Here is a 26,371-nt window from a genome sequence, read left to right on the forward strand (position 1 = left end):
GCTCCCTGGAGGCTGAGACCCCGCTCAATTGCCCGTCTTTGCTCGATGGTAGAATCGTCTATGCTGCCAGGCTGGGTAAACAGGGCACAGCTTGGCACCAATGTGTCTGGTCTGACAGAAATCAGGCTGATATCAAGCTGAAATGTGTTGATATGGTGATGGATCTGGGACAAACCTGCTACCCAGGAGTCCAGATTTTTTATTTTTTATTTTTTTGATGAAGTGCGAATACTAATTATGTGTTGTTCCCAATTTGAGTGCACAAGCAATTACACAAAAAAGCGCAACCAATTACACGGGGAAAAAAGTCGTTTAGGGAGCCGCTTTCGGAGGACCACAAAGTCAGACCAACGAGGTCAGACACACAAGAGTCCCCTGCGTCCGTCTGAAATGGTGATAGCTCCGCTTAAAACAAACAGCTGTTAATGAACAAGGGCCTGAACACACATGCGGGTCAGGCCTACAGAGAATTAGTTAAAGCTCATGTTCCATCTTCTCAGTGGTACTGATCTAAAATTCCCCTTCTTCACCTCTCCTCTCCTCTCTTCTTTTCTTCTTGTTCCTTTTTTTTTCTTTAGTAGGCCACTCTGATGCCCGTGGCAGAATGTACTCTATTTTTAATTTGTTGAAAATGACACTTCACTCTGTCAGCCTTCAAAGTGAAAGTCGCAATTGTCAAATCAAATTATTTTTCATATTAAAAACGGAGGAGTCCCCTGCTCTGGCGGGAGTGTCTCTCTTTTCCCCCCTTAAATAATCAGAAAATACTGCGGCGAGGAGAGAGGGGCCTGTGCTTTCAGGTCAAAGACGGCAACTGTGACCCATTTCCACTTCTGCCTCCTGTTTGGATTTTTTTTTTTGTCATCCCAAAATTTCACTGGTCTCTGTGTCTTATTGAACAAATCTCTCTCAATGCAGTTTTTGGAAAATGATCTATTTTGTCTTGGGATGCCATTCATATCATCCACATTGTAGCAATAAAATCAGAATTACAAAATAAGGAGAAAAAACATCTAAAAGGATGAGGAGGAAAACCCCAGTGTCTCTGTGTGCTTTGTGTGTCAGTAAGAAATGACATCCAATCCTGTTTAATTTAACTCTAAATAGTCTTTGCAATCAGTGAAATGACAGTAAGTCAGTTCTTATTAATCCATAGCCAGGGGGCTCAGTGAATGATGATACCTTGGCAGAGTGCTCTTTCAATTCTCTGAGCTCTTACCTTAAATTCATGTCTAAATTACCTCTGAGGCATAAAATATACAGTAAGTGCAAGGGTACATGACTGCACATCTTCTTTAGTACCATGTCAGGCCCTTGCTTCCAGGCCAGTGCAGTCTTGTGAGATTGCTGGTATGGAATGATATTTCCTCCTTGTCTTTAACATAGCCATTACCACAGTGACTTCTCTAAACGTGGGCTCCCATAACTATTGCCCAGGGAATCCAAAAAAAAAACTGTAATTGGAAAAAAAGCTGAGAATCCATGAACAGATTTACTCACTAGTACTTTTTCACTTCAGTTTGAGTGTGTTTTGGAGCCCCCCCCCCCCTTCTTGCTGGCTGTTGAGAAACCCTTGACATCTTGAAGACAGGAAAAAAAATTGACAATAAAATTGCAAAAGCTGTGTTTTTTATATACTGGGACAGTAGGCCTTTATATCAGTCTCCCCACTTTGATAGTTTTTTTGATCAATGCTTATTTATAAGATTCTTTGATAACCACAGTGGCTGTTTATAAGATCCTTTCATTTCGTACTCCATTGCCTGGCCTGTAAAGTACAGCTCTGAGGGCTCGGAGGACTTACTGTGTCTATGAAACACAAATGTCTGAAGGAGGCCTTTTGCAAGGTCGGTTTTGATATGAGGTGTGCTGGTAAAATACACTGGATCTCATCTTTCATGTCACATGATTGAATGCAAATACACATATATCAGTGTGTGTGTGTGTGTGTGTGTGTGTGTGTGTTTTGTGTGGGAAAAATCATCAAATCTCACAAATTGAAGAGTCACAGAAGCTAAATAACCCCCAGATTTATTTCACAATGCAAAAGCTATGCAGTTGGAGGAGAGAAAAGGCACTCACAGGAAGAGCTTTTTTGCATGCTGCTGATATTTTTTTTTAATTAAACAGTTGCTAGGTTACAGCCAATCTTTGATGGTACAGTGGAAGGGTGGGATTATGGTTATGGGGAGGGGCTCAGTCACAGCTCACACAATGAACACGTCCTCTATTCACACAAACACATTAAAACACACACACACGCATTTCTAAAAAGGCGACAGAATGGCACTGAATACAGTGATTTATCTGATTTATTCTCATCCATTCTTCCCTGTCTCTCTCTCTCTCTCTCTCTCTTTCTGCTTTTCTCGTTGGCTCGTAGATCAGAGGAGTGGAGTGTTTTCTCTGTCGGCGTCACATCGTTTTTCACCTCCACTGGTGACTTCCTGGCGACACCAGTCCTGTGGCACTCTGGGAAAAGCTGAAGGCCGAGGATGCCTCTGGCAGACGTACCCTGGCAACTGTCTCGGGGGCGTGTGTATGCAGGCTGTGTGTGTGTGTGTGTGTGTGTGTGTGAGAGAGAGTGTGTGTGAGTGTGAGCTCCACCAAAGAAAGTGCAGCTTCAGTTTGGAGCTTCAGCCACATCCAAGGGCAATCTCTCCACAGGAATGACAGAGAATGCCAATTCTGACATAAATCTCACAGACCTTGCCTGAAAACACCGGGCCTCATAATTTTATCCACAAAGGTTTTCTCTTGCTCTCTCTCTCTTTCTATCTTTTTTCTTTCTATCTTTCTGTGTCTCTCTCTGTGTCTCAATTTTTTGCCCCACCCCTCCCATCTCCAGAGATAATGGCACAATTTACAGCCATGCATTGTGAAGGATGAATGCATTGTGAAGGCTGCCTTTTAGACTTAATAGTGATTTCCCCCTCAGAAATAACAGTGTTTTTTTCCTTAAAAGGAATAGGGAAAACATCTTAAAAAGAGATTTGTCCTTTTCTGTTCACATTCTTGCTTTAATGTTGTTTTTTCAAACTCTTTTCTGCCAAATATGCTAAATTGATTCTGATTAAATACAGGCACTCTGCTTTTTGAATGTGCTATTTCTTCTTCTACTTCTTAAAATAATAATAATAATAATAATAGTAATAAAAATTGGGTTGTTAATGTCTTACTCAAGAGAGAGAGGGAGGTGCCATACATCAACACACTCTGGTCCTCTCCTTTCCGCTCCACCACAGGAATCCTGCTGACCACGGTCACCAAGTGTCCCAGGGGATCCCCTATTGACTGGCTAATGACCTGTGCTCCCCAAAGACGGCCATGGCTCATACAAGTGGCCTTGTCCGGGCCAGAGGAGGTGACAGAGGTTCATAGACTGGCCGGTCAGCGCCCTGACAAAGGGAACGTCTTGTACCCAGTTAATCAACAACAAAAACCCATTGAGGGTCAAAGGTGGACTAATTGGTTTTCTGGCACTTACACAATATTAAAATAAACAATAATCAAATGTACTATTTTTGTTTCCTTTAAAAAAAAATGTTTAGTTTACTTCAGATATTTTGTCAAATCAGCTGCTGAAAAGCAACTTCATTACATCATTAAATTCTCTAGTATTTATTGATACGGCGTTGATCACTGTTTGTCTGTGTACCAGAGACCGACATGTGCAGCAAACGCTTTTTTCTTCAGAGCATGAGCAGAATAAATCACCACTTAACACTCATATCAGCAGGCACTAATATTAGTTATTCAAAATTAGCCCAAAAATCCAGTTTGCACAAAAAATGAATGTCATCAAACTGAGCTGTAATCACTCACATAATGAATCCACTAAATGCTGATATTTTAGCAGTGCTGTTTGAATCAACAGAGCAGAAAAGGAACCTTGGCATGGTTCTCTTCCAGTGGGTGCTATTACAGTTTTGTACACCAGGGGGCAGTCTGTTCTGATTATTACCTCCACACGGTTTGGGTGTGATAAGAATGAAGACAAAACCAGATCTGCAAACATCCTTGGAAAGCATGGTGATTTAAATTGTTTTTCTCACTTAAATGTATATGTTAATTTCTCAGCATATTCTCTTATATGATGGGCCCTAGATTTGTTTCAGGGTAACAGTAAATGTTATGAAACCAGACCTCAGATCAGTTGTCCCAGTTGTCTCGGTCACAGAAACAAATCTCTGTACTTCTTACAGGTATAAGTGTGTTGGCTTTAGACGATTAACGGACTCTTCTGACCTGGTATTCCATTTGTCCCATATCATCTTAAGTGAAGCACCAGAATAAAAATTAAATTGCACGGAATCATTTTTTCCCCCATCATATTAATTTATTAAAACAAACTAAACAGAGAGAAACATAATAAATACACACAGAAATATCAATACTTGGAAAAAAAAAACATACACTCAAGTAAGACAAACACAGCCCAGAAGGCTGATGGATTGTAAAAGTTTCCCCGGCTTCAAAACTGATACCCCAAGGAGGGGAATAAAGAATATGAGAAAAATCGAAATCTTCAAATGTACAGCTGATTTGTCTTTGATGCAAATAAAACTAATCAAAATAAAACCATAAATGGCTGAATAAAAGACACCGTTTCAAAAGATCATTTGGCATTAGGATTAGAAATGTATACACGCGCAATTGTTTATAACAAATTAAAAATCAATTGTAAAATTAGGACATTTTTTGGAGGGGGTTGCGATTAGTGCGATTAACGGAATACTGCAACGACCTGATCTTTCCGGAAACAGCGGTTCAAGTCACCGCGGACACATGCAACGAGAAAGAAAGAGATACAACGAGAGAGAGAGAGAGAGAGAGAGAGAGAGAGAGAGAGAGAGAGAGAGAGAGAGAGAGAGAGAGAGAGAGAGAGAGAGAGAGAGAGAGAGTGAGTCTGCGGGAGTACACCATGAGCCGAGATGTCAGCAGGCCAAGTAGAACAGGCCCGGGCGTGGCGAAGGCTGTCAGTTTCTGCTCAATATTCCCAAAATGCATTTGCAGTCCAGCTGAACCCCAAAACGGAAGGGGGGACCACGTGAGACACAAAGGGCCAATGGCGCAATGCAAAACCAGCATCTCCCTGCAATACTGACACCCAAAAGAATCCTCCCAGTCCCCACATCACTTGCAAAGCGAGTCCCTGTACATAACAAAGGACCAACAAATGGGTATAAACCAGAGCACATTGTGAGCAAAGGATTTGCCTGACATGAAGCAAATCCATTGATGTAGTTGACAAAAGTCCACTAACTAACTGACTAACAGAACCGGTCATCACGGTTAAATAGGTGTTACAGGTTGCTCATATTTGCATAAATCAATTTGTTCATACATGAAATTTTCATTAGTTAGAAACAAACAAACAAAAAAAAACTAGGCAGGATCTTTACATTCATAGTGTGCTTCCTCTCTGATGTTTAAAAGAGACTCAGGATAAGACTTTCCCAACCCTTTCCGATGAAAGAGTTCAAATAACGTTTTTTAACGTTAAACGTTTCTGCTAAAAACAAACAAAACATGAGAACACTACATCAGTCATCCGATATGATTGTAACATAACCGTCCATACTTCACATGTGGTGGTTTAACAGAGAAGAAATGAAATACACTTTATGAGACCCACTTTGAGCTTCTTCCATAAAAAGATCTGTCTTTATAAATACTCACACACACACGCACACACGCGCACACACGCGCACACACACGGACACACACGCACACACACGGACACACAGAATTTCCTTGACTGTGCGCTGCGTGACTAATACCTCATCTTCTCATTGGCGACTAAGACGGTGGGGCCATGTGCACCAACCCCCAGTGGGTTCTATTGGCACGTTCTCAAATGAATTCAAAGACTTTGCGTTAGGACAGCGTAACAATACTAACAAAAAAAACAAAAGTTACTGATTTGATCCACCAACGTTAAACATAATAACACCAAAATAAAAACCTGTCAAGGGGACAGAACACACGAAGTGTGCTCCTAGACTCCTCGAGGGCCCTGCGTTCAGAGCGGAAACGTTCGGTCGTCGAGAGGCCGGGTGAGCAGTGCAGATGGAGGAGACCAAAGGGTAAAAAAAAAGGAAAAAGAAGAGGAGAATCTCTTCAACAGTGCTTTGCAGTGAAGCTCTACATGCTGATTTCATTGATCAAAATGCCCTTTTTGATTCTCAAACCCCCAGAACACAGCAGGAGTTATCTGTAGCCCGAGGGCATACAAACACTGACTTACTTTCACAGCGACTCTCTCTCACACACACACACACACACACACACACACACACACACACACACACACACACACGCCAGCAGCAGCAGGCATGGGGGGGGGGGGGGCACACATCCATACAAACTTAGCTTGAACATAAAAAGATGCTCAATGAAGGCACACACATACAGCAAAATAGGTCTCAGTCAAAGGATTTGTCAACACACACTCTCTCATCCACTCACATTAACACACGCCTCCCCTCAGTCAAAAGGACTACAGCCGATGAGCATGACCTGTGGGAGGCACTCATCTCTTCATTCCATGAACAATCTACACCGGTAACTACTAATGGACAAAACAATTTATAAAAAAATCTAAACAAACAAATAAACAAAGCATTTTAAAACTCTCCATTGTCCATTAAAAAGAATATAAATATCTATATGAGGCAATGCCAATGTGGGCCTCTCCTCTCCCCCCGTGCTCCTGCCAAAAGTGTCCCCCTCATGCGCTTCCCCGGAGCATCCGCCCTGAACTTCAGTTCCGGCCCACCACTCCTCCCTGAACCCCCAGCAGTCCAGCTTCCCCCAGTCTTCATCAACAATTATTACTGTTACCACCATTATTATTTCAATTATTATTATTATTATTATTATTATTATTATTATTGATAATGATATTACTCCCATTAATAGTAGCAGGTCCTGCTCCAGTGACATTTGGTGTCACAGTCGAACTGAAATAAAAACGATAAAACAACAAGTCATCTGTGAAGGAAGCACATTGTAGAAGAGCTTTGCTGATATGATGTCGTGAGAGGGGGTGCGTGGAGAGTTGGGTGAGTGAGGTCCGAAGCCCTGAGTCCTCGGCTCGGAACCCCCCACCTCAGCCAGGTCTGGTCAGGTCCGGTCCAGTGGGCTACGCGGCCATCAGGTACTGGTGGTAGAAGAGGCCAAAGAGGGAGGTGGAGAAGAGGCAGGCAGCGATCCACCAGGTGAGGAAGGACAGCAGACCGCGAAAGAGCAGGGGGCTGAAGACTGTCCGCAGGCCGCCCAGGGCCACTGACAGCTGGGCCACGGACGGCGCGACCCCGGCTCCGGCCCCGGTCTCCGTAGCGACGGGCCCTGACGATCCTGCTCCTCCCACCACAGTGGCGGCAGCTTCAGGGTTCACATGCAAAGGGCAAGGCTGGTCCTCTTCAGGATACACCCACCACGAGTGACCGCCTGGATGGACAGTAGAGAGAGACAAATAACTAAACAAACAACAATATAACACTCACATTATCCATACCAATAAAGCCTTTATGGAAGAGAGAGATAACAAACTAAGTATTTAGTACACATCTAACAAAGCCAGACACGGACACACACACACACACACACACACGATAAAGGAAAACCACTGACTGTAAATATAGATAGTCCAGTTGTATATATACAGTCAATGAAGAAAACCATCTTAACTGCAGTCATGAACATACAGTCATGTCATGTCATAGACACAAACACCTTTTTGAGTTGAACTGTCAGCTTAATTGGTCAACGGCTTGGTGCTCAAGGCCTTTGAACCAAAAGACTACTGTTAATCAATCAATCACTCAATCACTCACTCGCTCGCTCACTCACTCACTCACTGAACGAATCCCTTCGAAGCGGCTCACCTAAAGTTTTTAGCAGCAAGGTTGTGTGCAGCAGCATCACCAGAGGGGCCATGTACTGGAGTGCGATGACACATAGGTAGTAAAAGACCCGCGCCACCTGAAAGTAAACACAGACAAGAGGGGCAGTCCCAACCATCAGGAGAGAGGCAGATGAGAAAGAGAGAAAACAGGGGGAGGTCAAAAAAAAAAAAAATGAGACCAGGGAAAATATGAAGATGCCCAGAAATTATACTAAAATGGACTCTTCAAAAAGCAATGAGAGAAAGAGAGAGGAATGGGAAGAGGGGAGAGAGAGAGAGAGAGAGAGAGAGAGAGAGAGAGAGAGAGAGAGAGAGAGAGAGAGATAGAGGAAAACAGAAAGTAGGCATTCAGACAGTCTAGCTATCAGGGCATAGGAGCATCCATTTGCAAGTCTCACTTAGGACTTGGCACATCAAACGGCCTCCTCTCCTCCTCCGTCTGCGTAGCAGAGGGATGGGCTAGAGAGGACGGGGGAGGAGGTGGAGGTGTTTTGGGTGGAGGGGAGGTTTTGATCTCCACGGAGGCTCCACTAAGCCCAAATGGCGGGCTCATTTCACTGATACGGCTGGGAGAGGTTGAAAGCAAGAGTGGAGGGTAGGGTGGGGTGGGGGGTGAGAGGGGGTGTTGCAACAATACTGCACCATTTCCCCCTTTTAGCGCAGACATGGTTCTTTTTGTTGCCGTTAGCACATCTGCCCCCAGTGTAGGCTTGAGGTGGACGACGCTGCATTAGAGCGCACCCAACTGGCCCTAGTGCCCACGGAAATCTGAACAGATGCCAAGAGATGTGCAAGACAGGAAGAAAAAAACAACTACAGAAATACAGAGAACAGGGATGAAAACATGTCCTCCCTCAACTCCACCTTGCTCAACCTTTGACCTTCACCAATTCACAACATGCTAAAAAAGGGCCATTTCCAAATGGCACATATGAATTGGGCCGAATGTATGGGGGGAAATATTAGGAGTACCATTAGTGCCACATTCCCGGCCTTACTTTGTGTTGTTGCCTAGCAACATTAGCAAATAAACATGCCATGTTCCTTATGTGTTGATAACATAAATGTTGCAACCAACCAACCAAAAGAGGGTATAGACTCCCATTCACAAGTCCCACTCCCCCTAGGCCAGCCCAGCCCTCCCACTCCCCCTAGGCCAGCCCAGCCCAGCCCTCACCATCTTCTGCAGGTCGACGGTACTGATGCGTCCGGCCTCCTTCTTCATCTGCTCCACGGCCTTCCTGGCCAGGTTGAGGTAGGCCTGCAGGTGGTGGCGCATCATGGCCAGCCTCAGAGCGCACAGCAGCAGGATGGCCCACAGACGCAGTGTGTCGAAGGTCTGCTCACTCATCCTGCAGGAGAGAGAGAGAGAGAGAGAGAGAGAGAGAGAGAGAGAGAGGGTTAGAGGAATGAGGTGAGAGGGAGGTAGAGAAAGAGAGAGATGGAGGGGTAGAGAGAGAGAGCAAGAGATGTGCAGAGGGAGGGAGAGAGAAAGAGGGGGGGGGGGGTAGGATGTGTGGGTTAAAGGAATGGGAGAAAAAAAGAGAGAAAGAAAGAAAGATGTTCAAGGGAGTGTGGAGGGGTAGGGTAGAGATGGAGAGATAAAGAGACAGAGGAAAGAGTGGATAGTAGAAGAGAAGAAAAGGGGGGAAGAAAGAGGAGAGAGAGAGCAAAGAGAGAGAGCTGGCTTAGGTTCTGGTGAAGTGCTAGCTGGAGGAGACAGAGGCGGAGAGCGCGAGCTGAACGTGGGTGGAGGTAACTCACAAAGGCACATTCTCTTTCCCCAGAGTGGGGTTCATGATGTAGTCCTTGGTTAACGGCTTCACCCACAGCAGAACCATTATCAGCGGAGCCAAGAAGTTGATATGCAGCAAAGTCCTGTGAGACAGAGGGAGGGACACGCACACACACACACACCACGCACACACACACACACAGCATGACATTACTAAGGAAATCTAAATGCCATGCAGCTGTCAACAGTATTCACTGTTCTTTATGATGGGAATATCTGAAGAGCAAAGAGGCAAACACTTGCTTGGCAATTTCATGGGGAGGACGGAAAAAAAGAACTGTTACAACTGCCTGAAGTGAGAGAAAGAGAGAGAGAAAGAGAGAGAGAGAGAGGACGAGTGTATGTGTGTTTTTAGAGGGTATGCCACTCGTGTGGGTCAACCAAGTCCCCGCTCTGGGGTACTGTATGCTCCTGACCGACAACGGGAGGCGACATGGAGGTGGCAAGAGCAAAGTGGATTAGAAGAGCTGCTGCAATATGGTCCTGCCAAGCCCATATGACAGCCAACCCCGCCCTACCCTCAATAACACCCCCGCACTACACACACACACACACACACACACACACACACGGAGGCTATGACCCCCTGGTGGCACAAGCCTCTGGCTCTGACGTGGGCTGAAATAGGAGACGGGTCCCAGCTGAAATAATGCTCATCTGCGACTCGGCACTGCACTGCGGGACACTCACAAGGAGTGTGTGTGCGACTTCTATGAGTGTCCCACAAGGTGTGTGTGTGTGTGTGTGTGTGTGTGTGTGTGTGTGTGTGTGTGTGTGTGTGTGTGTGTGTGTGTGTGTGTGTGTGTGTGTGTGTGTGTGTGTGTGTGTGTGTGTGTGTGTGTGTGTGTGTGTGTGTGTGTGTGTGTGTGTGTGTGTGTGTGTGTGTCCTCATCTTCTCTCTAAATGCGTCTGGGAGGGAGCATTCTAGATCCACAAGATCATAACCAAAACACTTTAGAAGGCCTTACAAAGAAGAATATGAAAGGAGTAACTGACACATGATCTACATAGTTACAAAGTGTGTGTGTGTGTGTGTGTGTGTGTGTGTGTGTGTGTGTGTGTGTGTGTGTGTGTGTGTGTGTGTGTGTGTGTGTTCAGGAATGAAAATGCTTTTCAGTGCAAAAGCAGACCAGAAGGAGGGAGGCAGATGGAGGACTCACTGCGTGACTTTGCCAGTGGTCAGTGTAAGGGCGTCCAGATGCATCTGGGCCAATCGCAGGCCGGGAAAGGTCAGGAACGCTCCAATCAGGGAGCAGAGGAGCGCCAGGATCAGCTTGAAGGTTAGCTTGGATATGGGGCCCCTGGCGACAACGAGAGAGAAAAAGAGCAAGCGCTGCTTAACAGCGGGGAGGCCATACAGCATCACACAAAGGCCCTGTACTGTTAGCATTAAATATACATTAAACATTCCTCTCGCCTCCACTCCACACGTCTCATCCAACCATCCCATCGCCACACACCCCTCCCTCCTGCTCATCACTCAGTTTAGCGCACACACACACACACACACACACACACACACACACACACACACATCTCAAACACTTACTGGGACTGAAGCCCTTGATTCTCAAGAAACTGCACAGCACTTTCAGAGAAATTAGCAAACCCTATAATTAGGGGGGGGGGGGGGGGAGAAAAGGAATTAATTCCAAAAATAAAATCATTATTGTTCTTATGATTATTATCATTATTGTTGTCATTATTAGTATTATTGTTATTATTACTATTTCCTATTATCATACTTCAACCACCATTCTTTTTTTTGTTCGCCAAACATCCAAAGTGCTGTCAGTGCATGCCTGCTCACCTGTCTCCAGGCCGAACTCCAGGTAGTTCTCAGTGACGATAAGGATGGCCATGGCCTTGACGAAGAAGAAGAAGGCAAAGGTGATGCAGAGGGAGCGCTCTCCCCCCTCCTCCAGCTTGAAGTAATGGGCAGTGAGGGAGAACAGAATCTTTCTGGGGAGACTGGAGTTAAGGACCACTGAATGTCCAGACACCACAAAAGGAAGTATTCCTTTAAAAAGCCAATCGGCAGTCGTTGGCACCAATCGGCAGCCATTGATGGAAATATAAAAGGAAGAATAAAACATGGGCATGGGCATTTTTTACTTTACAAATGTGTCCCTTGAAAACATTTCTGGTCGGCCTCTGCATTGTAAGATGATGTTTATAACATATTGATAATAATTTGAGGACATTGCTCCTTTATAGCCCAGAGGACTAAGACCCAGATCTATTGAGTTTAAATCACAAACATGAACACAAAAACGGCATCTTCAGTACGTGCTGATAACTGCACCATTTACGACTGAACTCTATCCCTCAAGATTCCCTGGCCCATCAGCTCTGTTTGGTAGCGACGGTTATCCTAGATTAGTTGTGCGCTTCGGATGAATGGAGCTCCAGCTTATAGTAGCAACCTTCGATTAGCTTTCACACATCTGGATGTGAATGTGCAGGTGGGTGTATAGGAGAGTGTGAGAGTAGCTGCATCAATACTTCCACACATCACCATGGAGACCGGAGCATTCCATTACTGTGCCTCCCTGGACGATATTGTGGCCCTCTTAGTCTCTCGCTTCTTAAGTGGAAAATAGCAGCACTTGTTGCTTCAAAGCAGAATTCAATACTGGGAGACTGTGTCACATGACAATCATTAAGGTGCACTGAATCTTATGTACTCCTTCTCCCATAATCCTTCTCATTAATTATTCACTCTATCCTTAAGCCGTGACACTCTCATTGATGGCAAATTGATGGACTGTTCACAGCAGTCCACTTTTGTAAACAACTCTCTTCAGTTAGAGTGAAGAGAGAGAATAACTGTTTGTTACTGAATGCTGATGGCTGAGGACGCCATTTTGAGTTTGCTTTAAGAACTACACACACAGTTCTCCATAAGCCATTGGCAATAGCTGGTTGAAATGACAGGACTAGGTAAATAGTAAATAGTAAATGGTAAACGGACTGCATTTATATAGTGCTTTCCTACTCCTAGTTCTCAAAGCGCTTTAAATGCCCATTACATGTTTCATGTTTCGAGTATTATTTCATGTCTAGTTGTAGGCAACAAGTGGTTCAACAAGCTGTTCCTAGCAACGGCACAGTTGGTGATTGACACCATCTAGCACAGCCAGACAGTGGTCTTGGTGGTGGCTCCTGACAGATTTGAGACACAGAGTTCTCATATTATCAATGCGATCATCATCTTCAGTCATCTTCATCTCCTCCCTTTCCCAATGCAGCAGCCCCCTACCACCCACCAAGCCGACCCCCCCCCCCCCCGCCCCGATTGCTCTGCCGGGCGGTAAAAATTGGGCCTCCAATCTCTCGCGGCAGGCAATCGTGTCTCCCTGCCCCTGACTGCTCTCCTAGAAGGCCAGGCACGTTTTTTTTGCGGAAGGATAGATTGATCCTCCTGGACTGTGTCGAGGTTAATGTGTGTGATTTGGCAGGAGGCATCGGCCGACGGAAGCGGCGGGCGTGCGGAATCGACAAGTGAAGGTGCACATCATCGCAGCTTCCTGACGGTTTCCATCACTACGCGCAGAACACACGACTCTGGGACTTCTTACAGTGCGGTGTAGTTTTCACGTGAAATCATGGAAACCATGAGAAGTTGTATAAAGCCAGTGGCTTTTTACATAAACATAAACCAAAGACATGTCTGAACGCACCTTGCAGGGATTAAATTGCAGGGATTATTTTACATATAGACTGCCAGTCCTGAGCACTTGTTGTGGCTGATTGTGTGATGTGGTATGTTTACCTATCTCAAGCGAAAAAACTATGATCTTCTTTACACCACCACGGTTCTTTTAAAAAACTACCACATTCTTTCAGTACCTTCCAGGTGAATTTGGAATGCCAGCTTCAGAACATATGCATTCCTTTAAATGTTGTGATTTCTTTAAACGTAATCTTATTTCCTTAAACTTCTCTGAACCAGGGCTTTCTTGCCATGGCAAGTAAACGCCAATGGTCGTCAGTCTGAGATTGGGACTGATTTCCTGACTTTAGTGTTTCGAAGGATACATGACGAAGGCCAGGACCAGTAGGCACCACACCACGCTGATGTTCATCTCTCCACTGGGCTCTGCCACGCAGAAGTACAGCTCGGTGATGAGGTACACCACGGTGGCGGCCACCGTAAAGTCCACCAGCCACTGGAACTCTGGGAAATAATGAAGTGCTGGAAAAGCAGGAGGAAAGAATAAGTAAGGGGGCAAAATCCACACATTGATGGAACTAATTTTCAAGGTGATAGCTCTGACTAGGGATATGGCAGCGACACGTATGTCAGATGAGGTCCTCAGCCTAGATTCATGCTAGTAGCAACCTCACGGGAATAGAAACTCTATACTCCATACCTAACGTATCCACTTCGGCAATGCATTTCGTCTCCAGCTGGAGGTCGATGTCCTTGGGAATGGTCAGAGGTTTGTTGTCTATGTGCCCGTTGTACTTCCTAAAAAGGCAAGACCGTTGCAGACCCATGTATCAAGGAAACAAAGCATGGAGACCCTCACAAAACACTGGAGATAAATGGTAGCAATCGGTGGGACACAAATACTATAAATCCACTCTCTTCTCAAAAGCAATGGCAGACAAAAAGGAAGGGGAGAAAAACAACAACTGACTGGGGCCGTCATTTTGTCTGTTTGCGCTTTTGTCTGACAGACTGGGCCTGAGCCAACAGTGTGGGGGCCCACCTTTCAAACACAACTTTACTGTTTCCAAGGGAAACCGAGTCACAATGTTTGCATTTTTTCCCCAACTTGGGAGGGGAGGGGAGGATTATCCCAAATGCTGAGCATAGGGGATAGAGAGGGAAAGTGAAAAAAAGGAGAGATGATTCCATACAAATACTCCACTAAAACACAATTCCCCCTGCCGTCTGTGGGCTGCTGGCTTGTGAAGTGTTGGAGGGCAGGGGCCGAATGCTGGCAGCAGTGGGGCTCGCAGGGGCTCAGTGGGGATTGGGCCTTCCCCTTTATGAGCTCCCAGATCTGGCTCTGGTGGAGGGCCAGGCAGGGACGGGGGCAAAGAGGAGAGGGAGGTGAGGGGGTCCCAGGCTTGCTCCCTCCACCGCACGACTCGAGGCCAGCTGTCTGCTCCGCTCCTCCAGGGGCCCTCGTGTTTGCACAGGGGCCTTGTGTTCTCCGGCCCCCGGCCGCACAATAGCACTGCAGGACTGGGGAGGGCTTGGAGGCTTGAGGAAGGGGGGGTGAGTGTGTGTGTGTGTGTGTGTGTGTGTGTGTGTGTGTGTGTGTGTGTGTGTGCGTGTGGAGAGAGGGTGGGCTGGGGGTTAGAACACAGGACCCACGCGCTTTGAATCATTGAAATCATTTCATCTTCCCCCATCAGACTGAAACATGCCCAAGGAGCTCCTCTGGATGGCAGAGTTGGAGTGGGGATGAAGGGATGGTTGAGATTAGAGTGGGACAAAAAAATACAAAGGTGAACATATTGTGGATGCGACGATGTGCACAGGGACAGAGGCACACCTTTTCTGGGAAACAGGATTAGGGCCCTGCTGGTCCCCACCCTGACCACATCAAGAGTGCGAGCTGCGTAGGTGTATAACGAGCAGAATCTTGCATCAGCCATGTTCACAAATGTATGCATTTTGTGTATGTTAATACAAACGCAAGAGTGTGTGCCTTCATTTCACATCTGTGAAATAATACCAAGTAGAGGTCTATGGAGTCACATTAGACTGGATGCCTCAGAGTTGTGGTTGTCCTCATTTACATGGGGCCAACATTATACATGTCAAAGGCACATTAGCACAACAGAGGCCCCGGGAATCCTCAACTCAAACGGGCTCCATGTAGGTGGGCCTCCTGAACTTCACCTCCTCACAGCTGGTGTGGTGGTGGCACAACACAGGGCTGAGGTGCACAATAGCATGACTTCAATCTAATAAAAAGGCTCGATACTAGTTTCTTTCAGGCACAGTCACAGAGACAGAGACAGAGACAGAGACAGAGACAGAGACAGAGACATTACCTGTCTTTCTTGCTCTTTCCCTTTTGGAGTTTTCCAGCGAGGCTCCGTAACTCATCATCTGTGGGATGCTGATACCAACGCAGACTGCAAATGGCATTGACAAGCCAAGCCAAGGGACAGAGAAATGAAAGAGACCAGTGTGAGATTCAGTCATCCAGAAGTGTGGCCAGAAATAATGCCAACCAGAAAACAGTGATATCAATATGAACAGACAGAGCTACTAATTGCAATGTAACATCATACTCAACTCCAGCAGTAGCTTAATTATCTAATTAGCTTTATTTCCCCCCGACTTTGTGTGATTTGTACTTCCAGTTAACCAATAACCTCAAATGTTACGCGACACAACAAACATGTACACAATGGCTTAATGGCTCTGAACATAACACATACTCAACTCCTTAATCTGATTTGTACGGGAACTAGAACTACAAGTTTTTTTTCCTGAAGGCTTTTTACTCCTTACGGATCAGACTTGAAAAGAGGGCGCTTTCTCCCCCTCCTCTTGCAGCCGTTAGAAGATAAACATTTAATGAAACCTCTTCAACTTTGTTTAGAAAACCCGTCTTGTCGCACGGCCGTCCTTGGAGGGCTGTGCCTCTTTCGCTTGTTTTTCATGTTTATTTATTTATTTATTACTGGGAGAGGGGGGAGGGGTATAAAAAACGTAATTAGTGAACTCTCTGGAGCCATATGCTGGCAGGCTCTCTGCTTGAGCCAAAAAGTTTTTTTTTTATGAAAATGTATCTCATGGCTTTTTTCCCTCAAAAAATATATTTTTCTCCCCCCCAAAAAAAAGAAACACTGATGAATTATTAAGTAGCTGTTTACTTGAAAACACATATGGCACTAATTAGAGGAAATGAAACAAGCTCCTAAGGTCCTCCTGGGGTTATTCCGCTATTTGATGATGCCCTTTGGTCTCGCTGATGCATCTTAATTATTATTTTTGGGGGGTTGGACCACAAATATATACGGTATATAAATAACTTTCTCCTGTGATGGTCCAAGACAATTCTTTGCTGATCAGCGGCAAACAGAGTAAGGTGCTGCAGCAAGTGTGAGTGGACAGGAAATGACAACATAGGAGAGAGACACCAGTCACACCACTCTGCCTTACCCGCCACTGCAGAGGAGCCATCTTGCGAAGGAGTAGTGTGGTATGATCTTCTGGATAACGCTGGCCATTACCATGGTAACTACCAGCTGCACACTGATCACACCCTGCGGAGAGGATAAAAACACACACACACAAAGTTAACATGAGTTCACTTGGAACAGTCCCGACAAGTGTTCTGAAGCAAATGTGGGAGTAGGTCAACTTTGTCTATAGCTGAGGTTCAACTGTTTTGCAAACTTTACAACAAGACATTATGTCAAAATTGTCACATGAGAAGGATTGTTATAGATTGTTCATTCTACAGTGACCTATACAGACATATTTTCCACAGTGGGATAAGAGGAATAGGCCTACTAGTATCAGAATAGCTTGTCTGTAATCTTGCTCTCCAGTTCTATTCTAATCATGTCGTTGAGGAACAGTCTGGCAGTCAAATACCATGTACCAAGCGGTGTGCTACCCAATGTTCCTCTAGACCTGTGTACCTGTAAAGAATGGAGCGTAGGCTGGCCGTCATGCCTCGCAGGTGACAATTTCAGGTAGCTATATCTAAAACTACAGCATCAACAAGAGCTTGCGCGAGTTAGAAAGAGTCACGGTAATGTCTTATGCAACTGGACTGAATTTGTTGTAGAGTTAAGTATCCTCCCCATAATTGCCTCTGCCTGTCCATGTCACTCTCTCTGCATCTGCGTGGGAGAGCGTACAGCATTATGAACACACTGCCACTGCTCTAGGCCTGTGTCCTGCACTGAGTCACAAGAGAGTGGACCTGCAGTCAAATTACTCATGAACTCTGTAATTGCTTCATGCCTGGCTGGTGGCACAGAGGAGATTTATTGTTGCCTATATCACACTGTTGTCTAATTGAGACAGGTCAACACGAGCGCTCTGAAGGTGACTAGGTGCATATGAATTTCCATACCAAATCAGAACATCACCTCCTCAACCACATGGTTGTAGATACATTGCAAAAAAAGTGTACTTCACAGAACTGAAGGTCTGATGTGTATTTTCTGAAGGGTACATAGGACAAAGCAACTATAGGCCTATACAATAATTTATTTATTTAACAAGATCAGTCAGTCAGTTCATTGCCAATGTAAAAAGTAGATTTTACAGCTTGAAATTTCACAGTTTTCCACCATGTTTCCTGTCTCAATTGATTGAATGTGTTCCTCCAAACCAAATGTCTTTGGGGTTCTCTCGTCTCTGTGAAGCATTCTTATAGCATTCAACATGCTACAAATCAAGACTCAACATATGAGTGCCTTGAGGCCCATGCAATGCTAGCCTAATGTTACAAATGAAATATTACAATTGAAAAACTGCAGAGAGGACCTTCTATATTTTAAATATTTATATTCTGCACAGTCAACACTTTCACCCTGACTGACGAACCTACATGGGGACTGATGTTATGGATTTTCATTTATTTTCAAAAAAAAAAAGGAACGGATGAGGCTACATATGCTGTGTGATATGAACCGATAGCAAAGCAAAGACTTTCAAATCTAGTTTCCTACGAGTTATTGAACAACTGTCAGCAAAGTTACATTTCACTCAGTAAGCCATTGACAACAGTAGACCTCAATCTGCAAGTAGAATGTGCTTTGATAGGATTTATCCAGAGTAATAATTCTTTGCTACAGGCATGCCATTTTGAATGGACAGACATGACCGGTATGACTGGCTACTGGGCAGTGGATGAGCGTCCCCGCCCTCCACAAGGCCTTTTGGCCAAGAAGATGCCTTGAGAGTCCAACTAACAAAACTTTCATATCATGGTCTACATGGACTACATAGTCTACAGGAAACTCATCCATATAAGCCAAGATTACTTCCAAGATGGGAGGAGGCTTTGAACAGAAATTACAAATGGACAATCTAAGCCTACAAAAGTGTTTAAGGTAAATTGCTTACTGGTGGAGTAATGCTAACTTAGAGGAGCTCCATAGCTGTAAAAGAGATCCTAAAGCCCTAAACCTGCAAAGAGGATAGCAAGCAGGGGATTCAGAGTATTACACCCTATATAAGAAGCTTATGCAGTGGGCATGAGCCCTGTTTAGAGTAGCTAACTTCTATTAAGTGAAATGATCTTGTGGTGTCCGAGTCTTGGCTCACCACTAGCTATACCATGGATCTGTATTTCACAGCAAAAGACTTGTAAGACACAACGGTCGCTGTTCAGGCTCTGCTGAAAAAAACGTCTCTTATCAGACATTGTGATAACAACAAAGAAAGCAGTTAATGATGCTAATCTCAGGCTTCGCCCTCAACACGACCTGGGCTACTTCTTTTATTTTGTCCTCATCTTCAAGGTCACCTGTACCTATAGTGTTGTTGTCACTGGCAGTTTTGTTTGACACTGCCAAGGTGCTGCAGACCTTGGCAGTGTAAAACAAAACTACCAGTGAAAACAACACTACAGTATCCACACCACCAGCTGAAGCCAAACACTGACAGGGCGAGAGAGAATGTACAATACCTCTGAGGGTCCTTTAGAAATCGTGATTCATAGCGTCGACTTGCCATTCCAACATTGTCATTATTGCTTGTGGGTAAAAAAAAAAAAAAAACACCTGGCAAAAAACCAAATCCCTCTAAAACACATTTCCACATGCATCCAACCCTGCCACTTCGAATAATGCATAAAGAAGCGGTTGAGATCCCTCTCCCGCCCCGGCAAGACAACTGAAGCCGACTTTATTACCTGAAGTGAAAATGGTAACCGAGAGAACGGAAATGAGGTCATAAACATGAGCCGTGGAGAGAATGTGTGCGAAAAAGGTGACTGTTTTACAGTGTCTCCTCCCTGCATTTTTATAAGCTAATTTTTCCTCAGTCTCCCCCAAGTATGCACACACACACACACACACACACACACACACACACACACACACACACACACACACACACACACACACACACACACACACACACACACACACACACACACACACACACACACACACACACACACACACACACACACACACACACACACACACACACACACACACACACACACACACACACACCTACACACACACACACCTACACACACACACACACACACACACACACACACACACACACACACACACACCTGATGTAGCACTTCTTCCCCAGTATTCTGTCAGGCAATGCAGAGATGTAGGTTAAAAAAGAAAAGCAATTCAGCTCTTCGATGTTGACCTGAGAACTGAAGCTAGGTTCAGTGATTTTTTTTTTCTTCTTCAAACACTGAGTGGGGATTTTAAAGTGGTGTTGCCTGGTGAGGAGAGATAGACTAAAGAGAGCGAAGAAAAAGGAGACTGTAACGGGTGCTAGAGAAACAAGGGGGGAAAAGGAGAGAAAATGGGTGCCATTCAGCTCTCACTCCAACCTCCGAAAAAGTAAAGCAGACACTCTTCCAACTCAAAACTTAATACCTCTACAGTCACTGTGAGGCCAGAGGTCCATTTCTGGGCCAATTTATTTCCTCACCAAAAAAAAAAAACCTTGGGAGAAGTGACCTGTCTGGTATCGGAGTATAACAGACAGGATGGAATTTCTCCCCATAACGCGTCCCTGGGGAAATGTGGGTCAAGCGGAAAAGAAACGCCACACACACACACACACCTGGCTGCGTGGCCCTGATGGATCGTGGCCAGCAGGGACACTGACTGGGCCCAGAAGAGCCCACTGCCTCCAAGGAAATTGAAGCAGCATGGGCACGCTTATCTCCGTCCGTGCTCCTGACCCGAGCCCCATGAAGGCCAAATGAGGCCAGAGGGGGGCCTGCCTAGATACCCAGCAGCTCCAAGTGCTCAGGAAACAAATGGACCCTCCTCACAAACTCCGTTTGATGCACTGAAGATCTGGACACATCTGGATCTGATGCATCTAGACTTTTGGATAGGCTAAGCTTAAACAATGCAACAGCTAGGCTAGACCTTCCTGCATGCTGACGTGTTATCCCCATTTCCCAATGATACCAGAAAAAGATAACTACACCCTCATACTGTAAGTGAGGACGCCCGTTACCATGACAAAAGGTGTGAATTGTTTGGAGCTGAGGGGTGTAGAGATACATGCATGCACCATCCAGTGCAATGTCACAGTCTTTCACGGACAACAAACAAAACAACATAATTTACATAAACTACTGTCTAAGGTGCTGTGTTTGCTCTGTCAACAACCTCTACCTACAATGCAGATCCACTCTAAACATAAGTTTGGGCCATCCAGTATCTCGTAAACATTGCTTTGTTGTAATCTAGGCCATTGTTGTGACCAAAACACTAACAATTACAACCCAACCCAAAAATGGATGTTAAAAAGAAACCAGATATTGCCACAGGCTTTTGCACAAAATAAATTCTAACTTTCAATTCATGTTTTCTATATGAAAATGAAGACGCAGAGGCCGATAGGATGATCATCAGCATAATTATAGGCCCCAATATGCATGACAACCATCATTAAAACAGGCCAAAAATCTGAGACTACACTAGGCTATGCCATACATTTGAAATACAGAAACGATTAAAACAAAGAACATCTAGGGCTCTACTTCAAAGTGCAGTCAGTCAATGAGCAAAGTTCTGGAGTATAAAGCCATCGTGTGGCTTGTGAGAGTTTGAGCTGACCCACCAATGCCTGTCGTGCTTAGCATCTTGCTCATGGTATTAAATTCACTAATAGATTTTGCAAAGTCATTAAATTAGCTTTAGTCTTTCCACTTTGTCCTGCATTGAAGTTAGGGCCCCTATACTTGATACCATTCTGACTTCATGCAGACCTCTGCCTTTCACAGGTTTAATATCATATCTAGGTCCAAGTGTCTGACAGCTGTGCACTTTTCACTCATTTAAGATGCTATGAAAGAAGTAAGATGATCTTGCCAACCTCTAAATACCTGCTTTGAGAGACCACTATCTCCTTTTAATGTGCCCTTCCTAATCAGATAGCCTTGGATTGATACTCGTCTCTTGGAAAGACTCCTGACAGATGAGTAAAGCTACATCGGACTGAAATGTGTAAGCCTTGCTGCCGATTCCTTTCTAAGTTTTGACTTCCCCTTAAAGCGATACAAATCAGAAGGTAGAAGGTATGGTTCAGTTTCAAACACTGCAGGGACATCTAAGGAATGTCTAATCAAATGTAATATTGGCTACCCTTCCACAATCTGGCCAACAACTCAATGATGTTCCTTTCTTATTATTACTTATTTATACAGAGCGACAGAGGTGTAAGCATTCCTTTAAAAGTTGAAGAACACATCAAGACCCAATTCAAAGCTTGAAGAATTTCCTTCAAAACCTGATGTAATGAAATGACGGGAGCCTTGATATTTGAAGAACTGTCAAACTGATTTATCAAGAAACAACTTTAACTTCAGCATGAGAATAAGCAAGAAATGTCACTGTCAGACTTCAAATCTAGAACCACGAAAAAATGCTAATGATAATGTAGGCCATTCGATTATTTTATCTATCTATCTTGGTAAAATGTGTGCTACAAAAGTAAATTACTTCTAAACACAGTATTCCCAATAAAGAGCCTACTTGGAGGACAAGCTGAGGTCAAACAAAACCCTTGACTTTCCTTGATCAGGTGAGGTATAGCCTGCTGCACCCTTACCTGAGTCGAAGGCTTCGTTGCAGCTAACGTTATGTTGATTATATTATACACGAGCATGAACGTCACACACCACTACAAACATGCATCAAAAAGAATTACAGACATGATAGCTCTGATAATCGAAAGGCAAACTTGATTGCATAAGTAATATGTTACACGTAGCGTTAATTAATGCATCCGCTAGACACCTACCAATTGTCAATGCCGCCTGCATGATAACGGTAACGTTAGCTAATGTACCTGTGTGTGCACCTATCTAACGTTACCGCTCTATGGTATAAGGTGTACAGTGGACAGACAGAGTGAGTCCTGCAAGACACTGACCATATTAGTACAACAACAGCATATTATACAATGTAGCTAAATGTACACATATCTGTCTAAAAATCTACCTGCAACACATTTCCATACATCAACCTATCCTGCTAACGTTAGCGGTAGAGGCTAATGTTAGCTTGGGACACTCACCATATTGATGTAGTAGAACGGGAATGGATTCAACACCGACTGACTCACTAAACACCCCTTCTCGGAGATCGAGCTGCACGGAGCACATAAGCCTTTCTGACGATGGTAATGTTTAGGAATAATTAGTAATACAGACAGATAACTTCCCTATGCACCTAACATCGCCTGTGGCAAACCAAGCAACCCCAGCTCCAATGTTTTCAACCACAGTAGAGGTCACGCTAAGATTTTTGGAACATAGCTTGCTATAGATATGCTTGAATGCCGAATGTGTAATTATGGGTATTTTGACATTTCAAAGTAAATAAATAAACAAAATAATTAATGTTTAACATATTTTATATTTATAAAATAATTTAATTAAGCTGTTTTAAGATATTTACTGTTAAATAAAGAAACGTTTTATTCAGGCATATATACAAACACCTACAAGTCGAAGAAGGACCTGTCCACCGGAAGCAGTGCTGAAAAACTGAAGACGGTCTGGCTGCAGATTTTTTTCCTCTAGAGTGGCTGCTGTTTTACTGTCTATAGTTTAACCCTTTGCGTGTGTAGCACGGACCTGTCAAACTAACCGAACGCCGAATGATGATTTACATTACTTTTGTGCAAGATACAGGGAGATTTCAAACGCATTTATTTCTGCTACATGTGATGCATTGCATGCATGCATTGGTGAGACACTTCAGACAACAGATTTAAGTGACTAAAAATAGTTTCTTGGGAGGCCAATTTTATTTTGTGAATCAAGAAAGAAATGTCTTTTGACGAGACGAGTATTGAAGTTTCTGGCTTGACCTCTACATTAAAGCAAAACAGGGCCTATCATATCAGCAAGAGAGCCTGTTTTTTGAGCTGGGATCAATTATGAAAGTATAGGTTAGTCTGAGTTTGTTTTGACAGCTGAAATACAGACCCTAACTATTTGAAAATATATACAGTTGCTCTGACAGACATATTTGGGGTGAGTTTCATAGCTTGAAGTAGAAAACAAACAGAAAAGACAAACACTCCTGGAGGCATCATTTAGTATCAAACCCAGGTCACTTAACTCAGGTTATGTAGCTCCTAATAGGACTATTATTTATCAGATGCTCCAAGTTAAATTTATGGGGTTGGGAGGTGTCTTTGTAAAATTGCAAAAATATCTTGCAATGACACCTCCGGGGGTTCCGTATTCTATCCTGATTAGTCACTAAATATTATTATCAGTCTGAAAACTGATAATAATATATGACATAGTAATGACATTTCTGAAGGATAGTGCCCAATTGTTCATGTGTCTCCATGCATGATATTCTGAGATGTTCTGTAGGCTAAGCCTCTGCAGGTTATTTGATGACAATGTAAACAAAATACAAACAAAAAAGGGATACAAAGCATAAAGTACACAACAAAATCGAAATGAACTTTATTTATTTTATTAGATTTTTTGACAACAGAAACTGTTCACTGCACGTTTAACTCGTTTGATTTATTTGGGAAAACTGTTGTCTGTCACTGACAGTCTTTCGCCATTAGACACTAATTGAATGGCAGGTTTGGCGTATGTACAGAGTAGACACACTTTTGAAGCCCCCTCCTCTATTCAGCACACAAACACACACACAGACACACACACACACACACACACAGACACACAGAGCCGACTCTCCCGTCAACATTAAGGCAACAGTGTTGACGAGCTGAGACTTTTTCTCTGCACATCATTTGTAATGAATCATGTTCAATTAAGTAGGGAATAGAAAAGGAGGAGGGGAGACACGTCAAGGAGGTGCGTGTGCGCCTGTCTGTGTGTGTGTGTATGTGTGTGTGCGCGCGCATGCGCATTCCATTCCATCTCTTTATGAAAGAAAGCTCCCCATGCCTGGCGTTGCATCACCCCACACCCCACCCATGCAGACATGCTCACAGCAGGTGCGCATCACGGCTGTATCCCCAGTCCCAATGCCCCACACTTCTCCCATTAAAAATGAAATGCACTGGCAAGGCTCCCGTCCTCACTCATGATCTTTGTTTAAAGGTGGATCTGTTTTAATTGAGTCAGGTCATCGCGGGTAGCAGCTGATTGTACTGATGTGTGGGTTTGAAAAAGCAGAGACGCTTTGATGGCATGTCAGAGAGACAGCTGGATCGTTCGAATTCAATTTCCGACCTCGGCAGGGCGACCTCGCCGAACATCTTTAATCGTAATAAATTCATTAATGATTCAGATGCTGTCCAACAGCGACAGGAATACCTTTTTTACCTCCCCAAAAAACTGACAATGTATGTCTCTCTCTCTCTCTCTCCGGTGAAGTTTTGCTGTTTCCATTTTCTGCAGCCCAGGTCTCTACTGTGTAGTTTATATTGAAATGAGACAAAACAGCAGGGGAAGAGAGCAAAAAGTCAACTTCCTTACATGCCCCCACCCTCCTCTTCTGTTCCTGCGATTCTGTCCATGTGATCTCTTCCTTGTCTTTTGAGCATTTTCTTCTTGCTGCCAAGCCCTGCAATATACATAAAGGCATAAGAAATCTTAGAGCCACACCACTGCATAATCGATCAAAAACACTCTTTGTGGAATGTCACCCTTCATATTTAATGGCAGGGATTTTTTTGTCCCTGATGTTGTAAATGTGGAGAGTATTACACATCATTTTTATCTTTTATTAATCACACAAGGATAAGGAATGTGTGCCTCATGTCCCAGCAGTGGTAGTTTGGAGAACAGGATAAAGTCTCACTAACAACAGAGATTACAAAGCCAGGTCATGTAGTCTTTGTGCGTGTGTGTGTGGGGTGGGGGGGGGGGGGGGGGTGGAATGGGGTCTTAAGAATGCAAATGAATGCAAGCAATTGAATAAATCTTTTTGAATATTTGCTCAACCAAGTGTTTTTGTGAATTAACTAACACCACTAACAGACAATACTACGTACACTGGCTTTGGCTGTGTGGCACATTTCAGTTTATGTGCCACGCAGCCAAATAGAACGCTATATGGCAAATATTTAATTAATACTAATATTTAAACAAGTTATATAAAAAAATAGTTATAAATATATAAACATTTAAATGTAATATGTATATTTGTACATACAGAAAATCACATGCAGAAGCAGCTTTGTGAAGAGTAGCCTACAGAGATCTCTCTCCTTATTTGCCACAATGTCACTGCAATTCCATTTAGAACCATCACAGCATCTCTGTCAAATGTCACAAGAACTCTCCAGAAACACAATGTTATTTAAAAGGACCCTATTCAGTTGCAGATATTTAAATTATTCTTGGGAATGTAAATGTCACTTCCAGCATCTGTTGACATTAGACCCCGGTACAATCCTTTGATATAACATGAGGCATTTTTAGGTTGTTTGTTTCGTCATTGGCCAACAGAAAAGGGAACATTGCAATGAAATGCTTTCCTTTGTCCAGCTTGTCTCTATTATC

General features: G+C 44.0%; 1 protein-coding gene across 1 annotated transcript; it reads right to left on the bottom strand.

Annotated features, from left to right (window-relative positions):
- Nucleotides 1-4,544: 4,544 nt before the first annotated feature.
- tmem161b (transmembrane protein 161B) lies at nt 4,545-23,136 on the bottom strand. Its single transcript, XM_076269951.1, has 12 exons — nt 22,942-23,136; nt 16,846-16,949; nt 15,726-15,809; nt 14,084-14,181; nt 13,749-13,905; nt 11,518-11,669; nt 11,257-11,317; nt 10,868-11,008; nt 9,677-9,790; nt 9,090-9,264; nt 7,893-7,989; nt 4,545-7,455 (listed from the first exon to the last, which is right to left on the bottom strand). Exons 1-12 carry the CDS (start codon nt 22,942-22,944, stop codon nt 7,148-7,150), a joined length of 1,494 nt encoding a protein of 497 aa, XP_076126066.1. The 5' UTR covers nt 22,945-23,136; the 3' UTR covers nt 4,545-7,147.
- Nucleotides 23,137-26,371: the final 3,235 nt, after the last annotated feature.

This window comes from Alosa pseudoharengus, unplaced genomic scaffold (genome assembly GCF_046254945.1).
Source record: "Alosa pseudoharengus isolate Yale_2024_CS ecotype anadromous, Long Island Sound unplaced genomic scaffold, YU_APseudo_1.1 YU_APseudo_1.1_scf_6, whole genome shotgun sequence".
In the NCBI taxonomy this organism is placed as follows: domain Eukaryota; kingdom Metazoa; phylum Chordata; class Actinopteri; order Clupeiformes; family Clupeidae; genus Alosa; species Alosa pseudoharengus.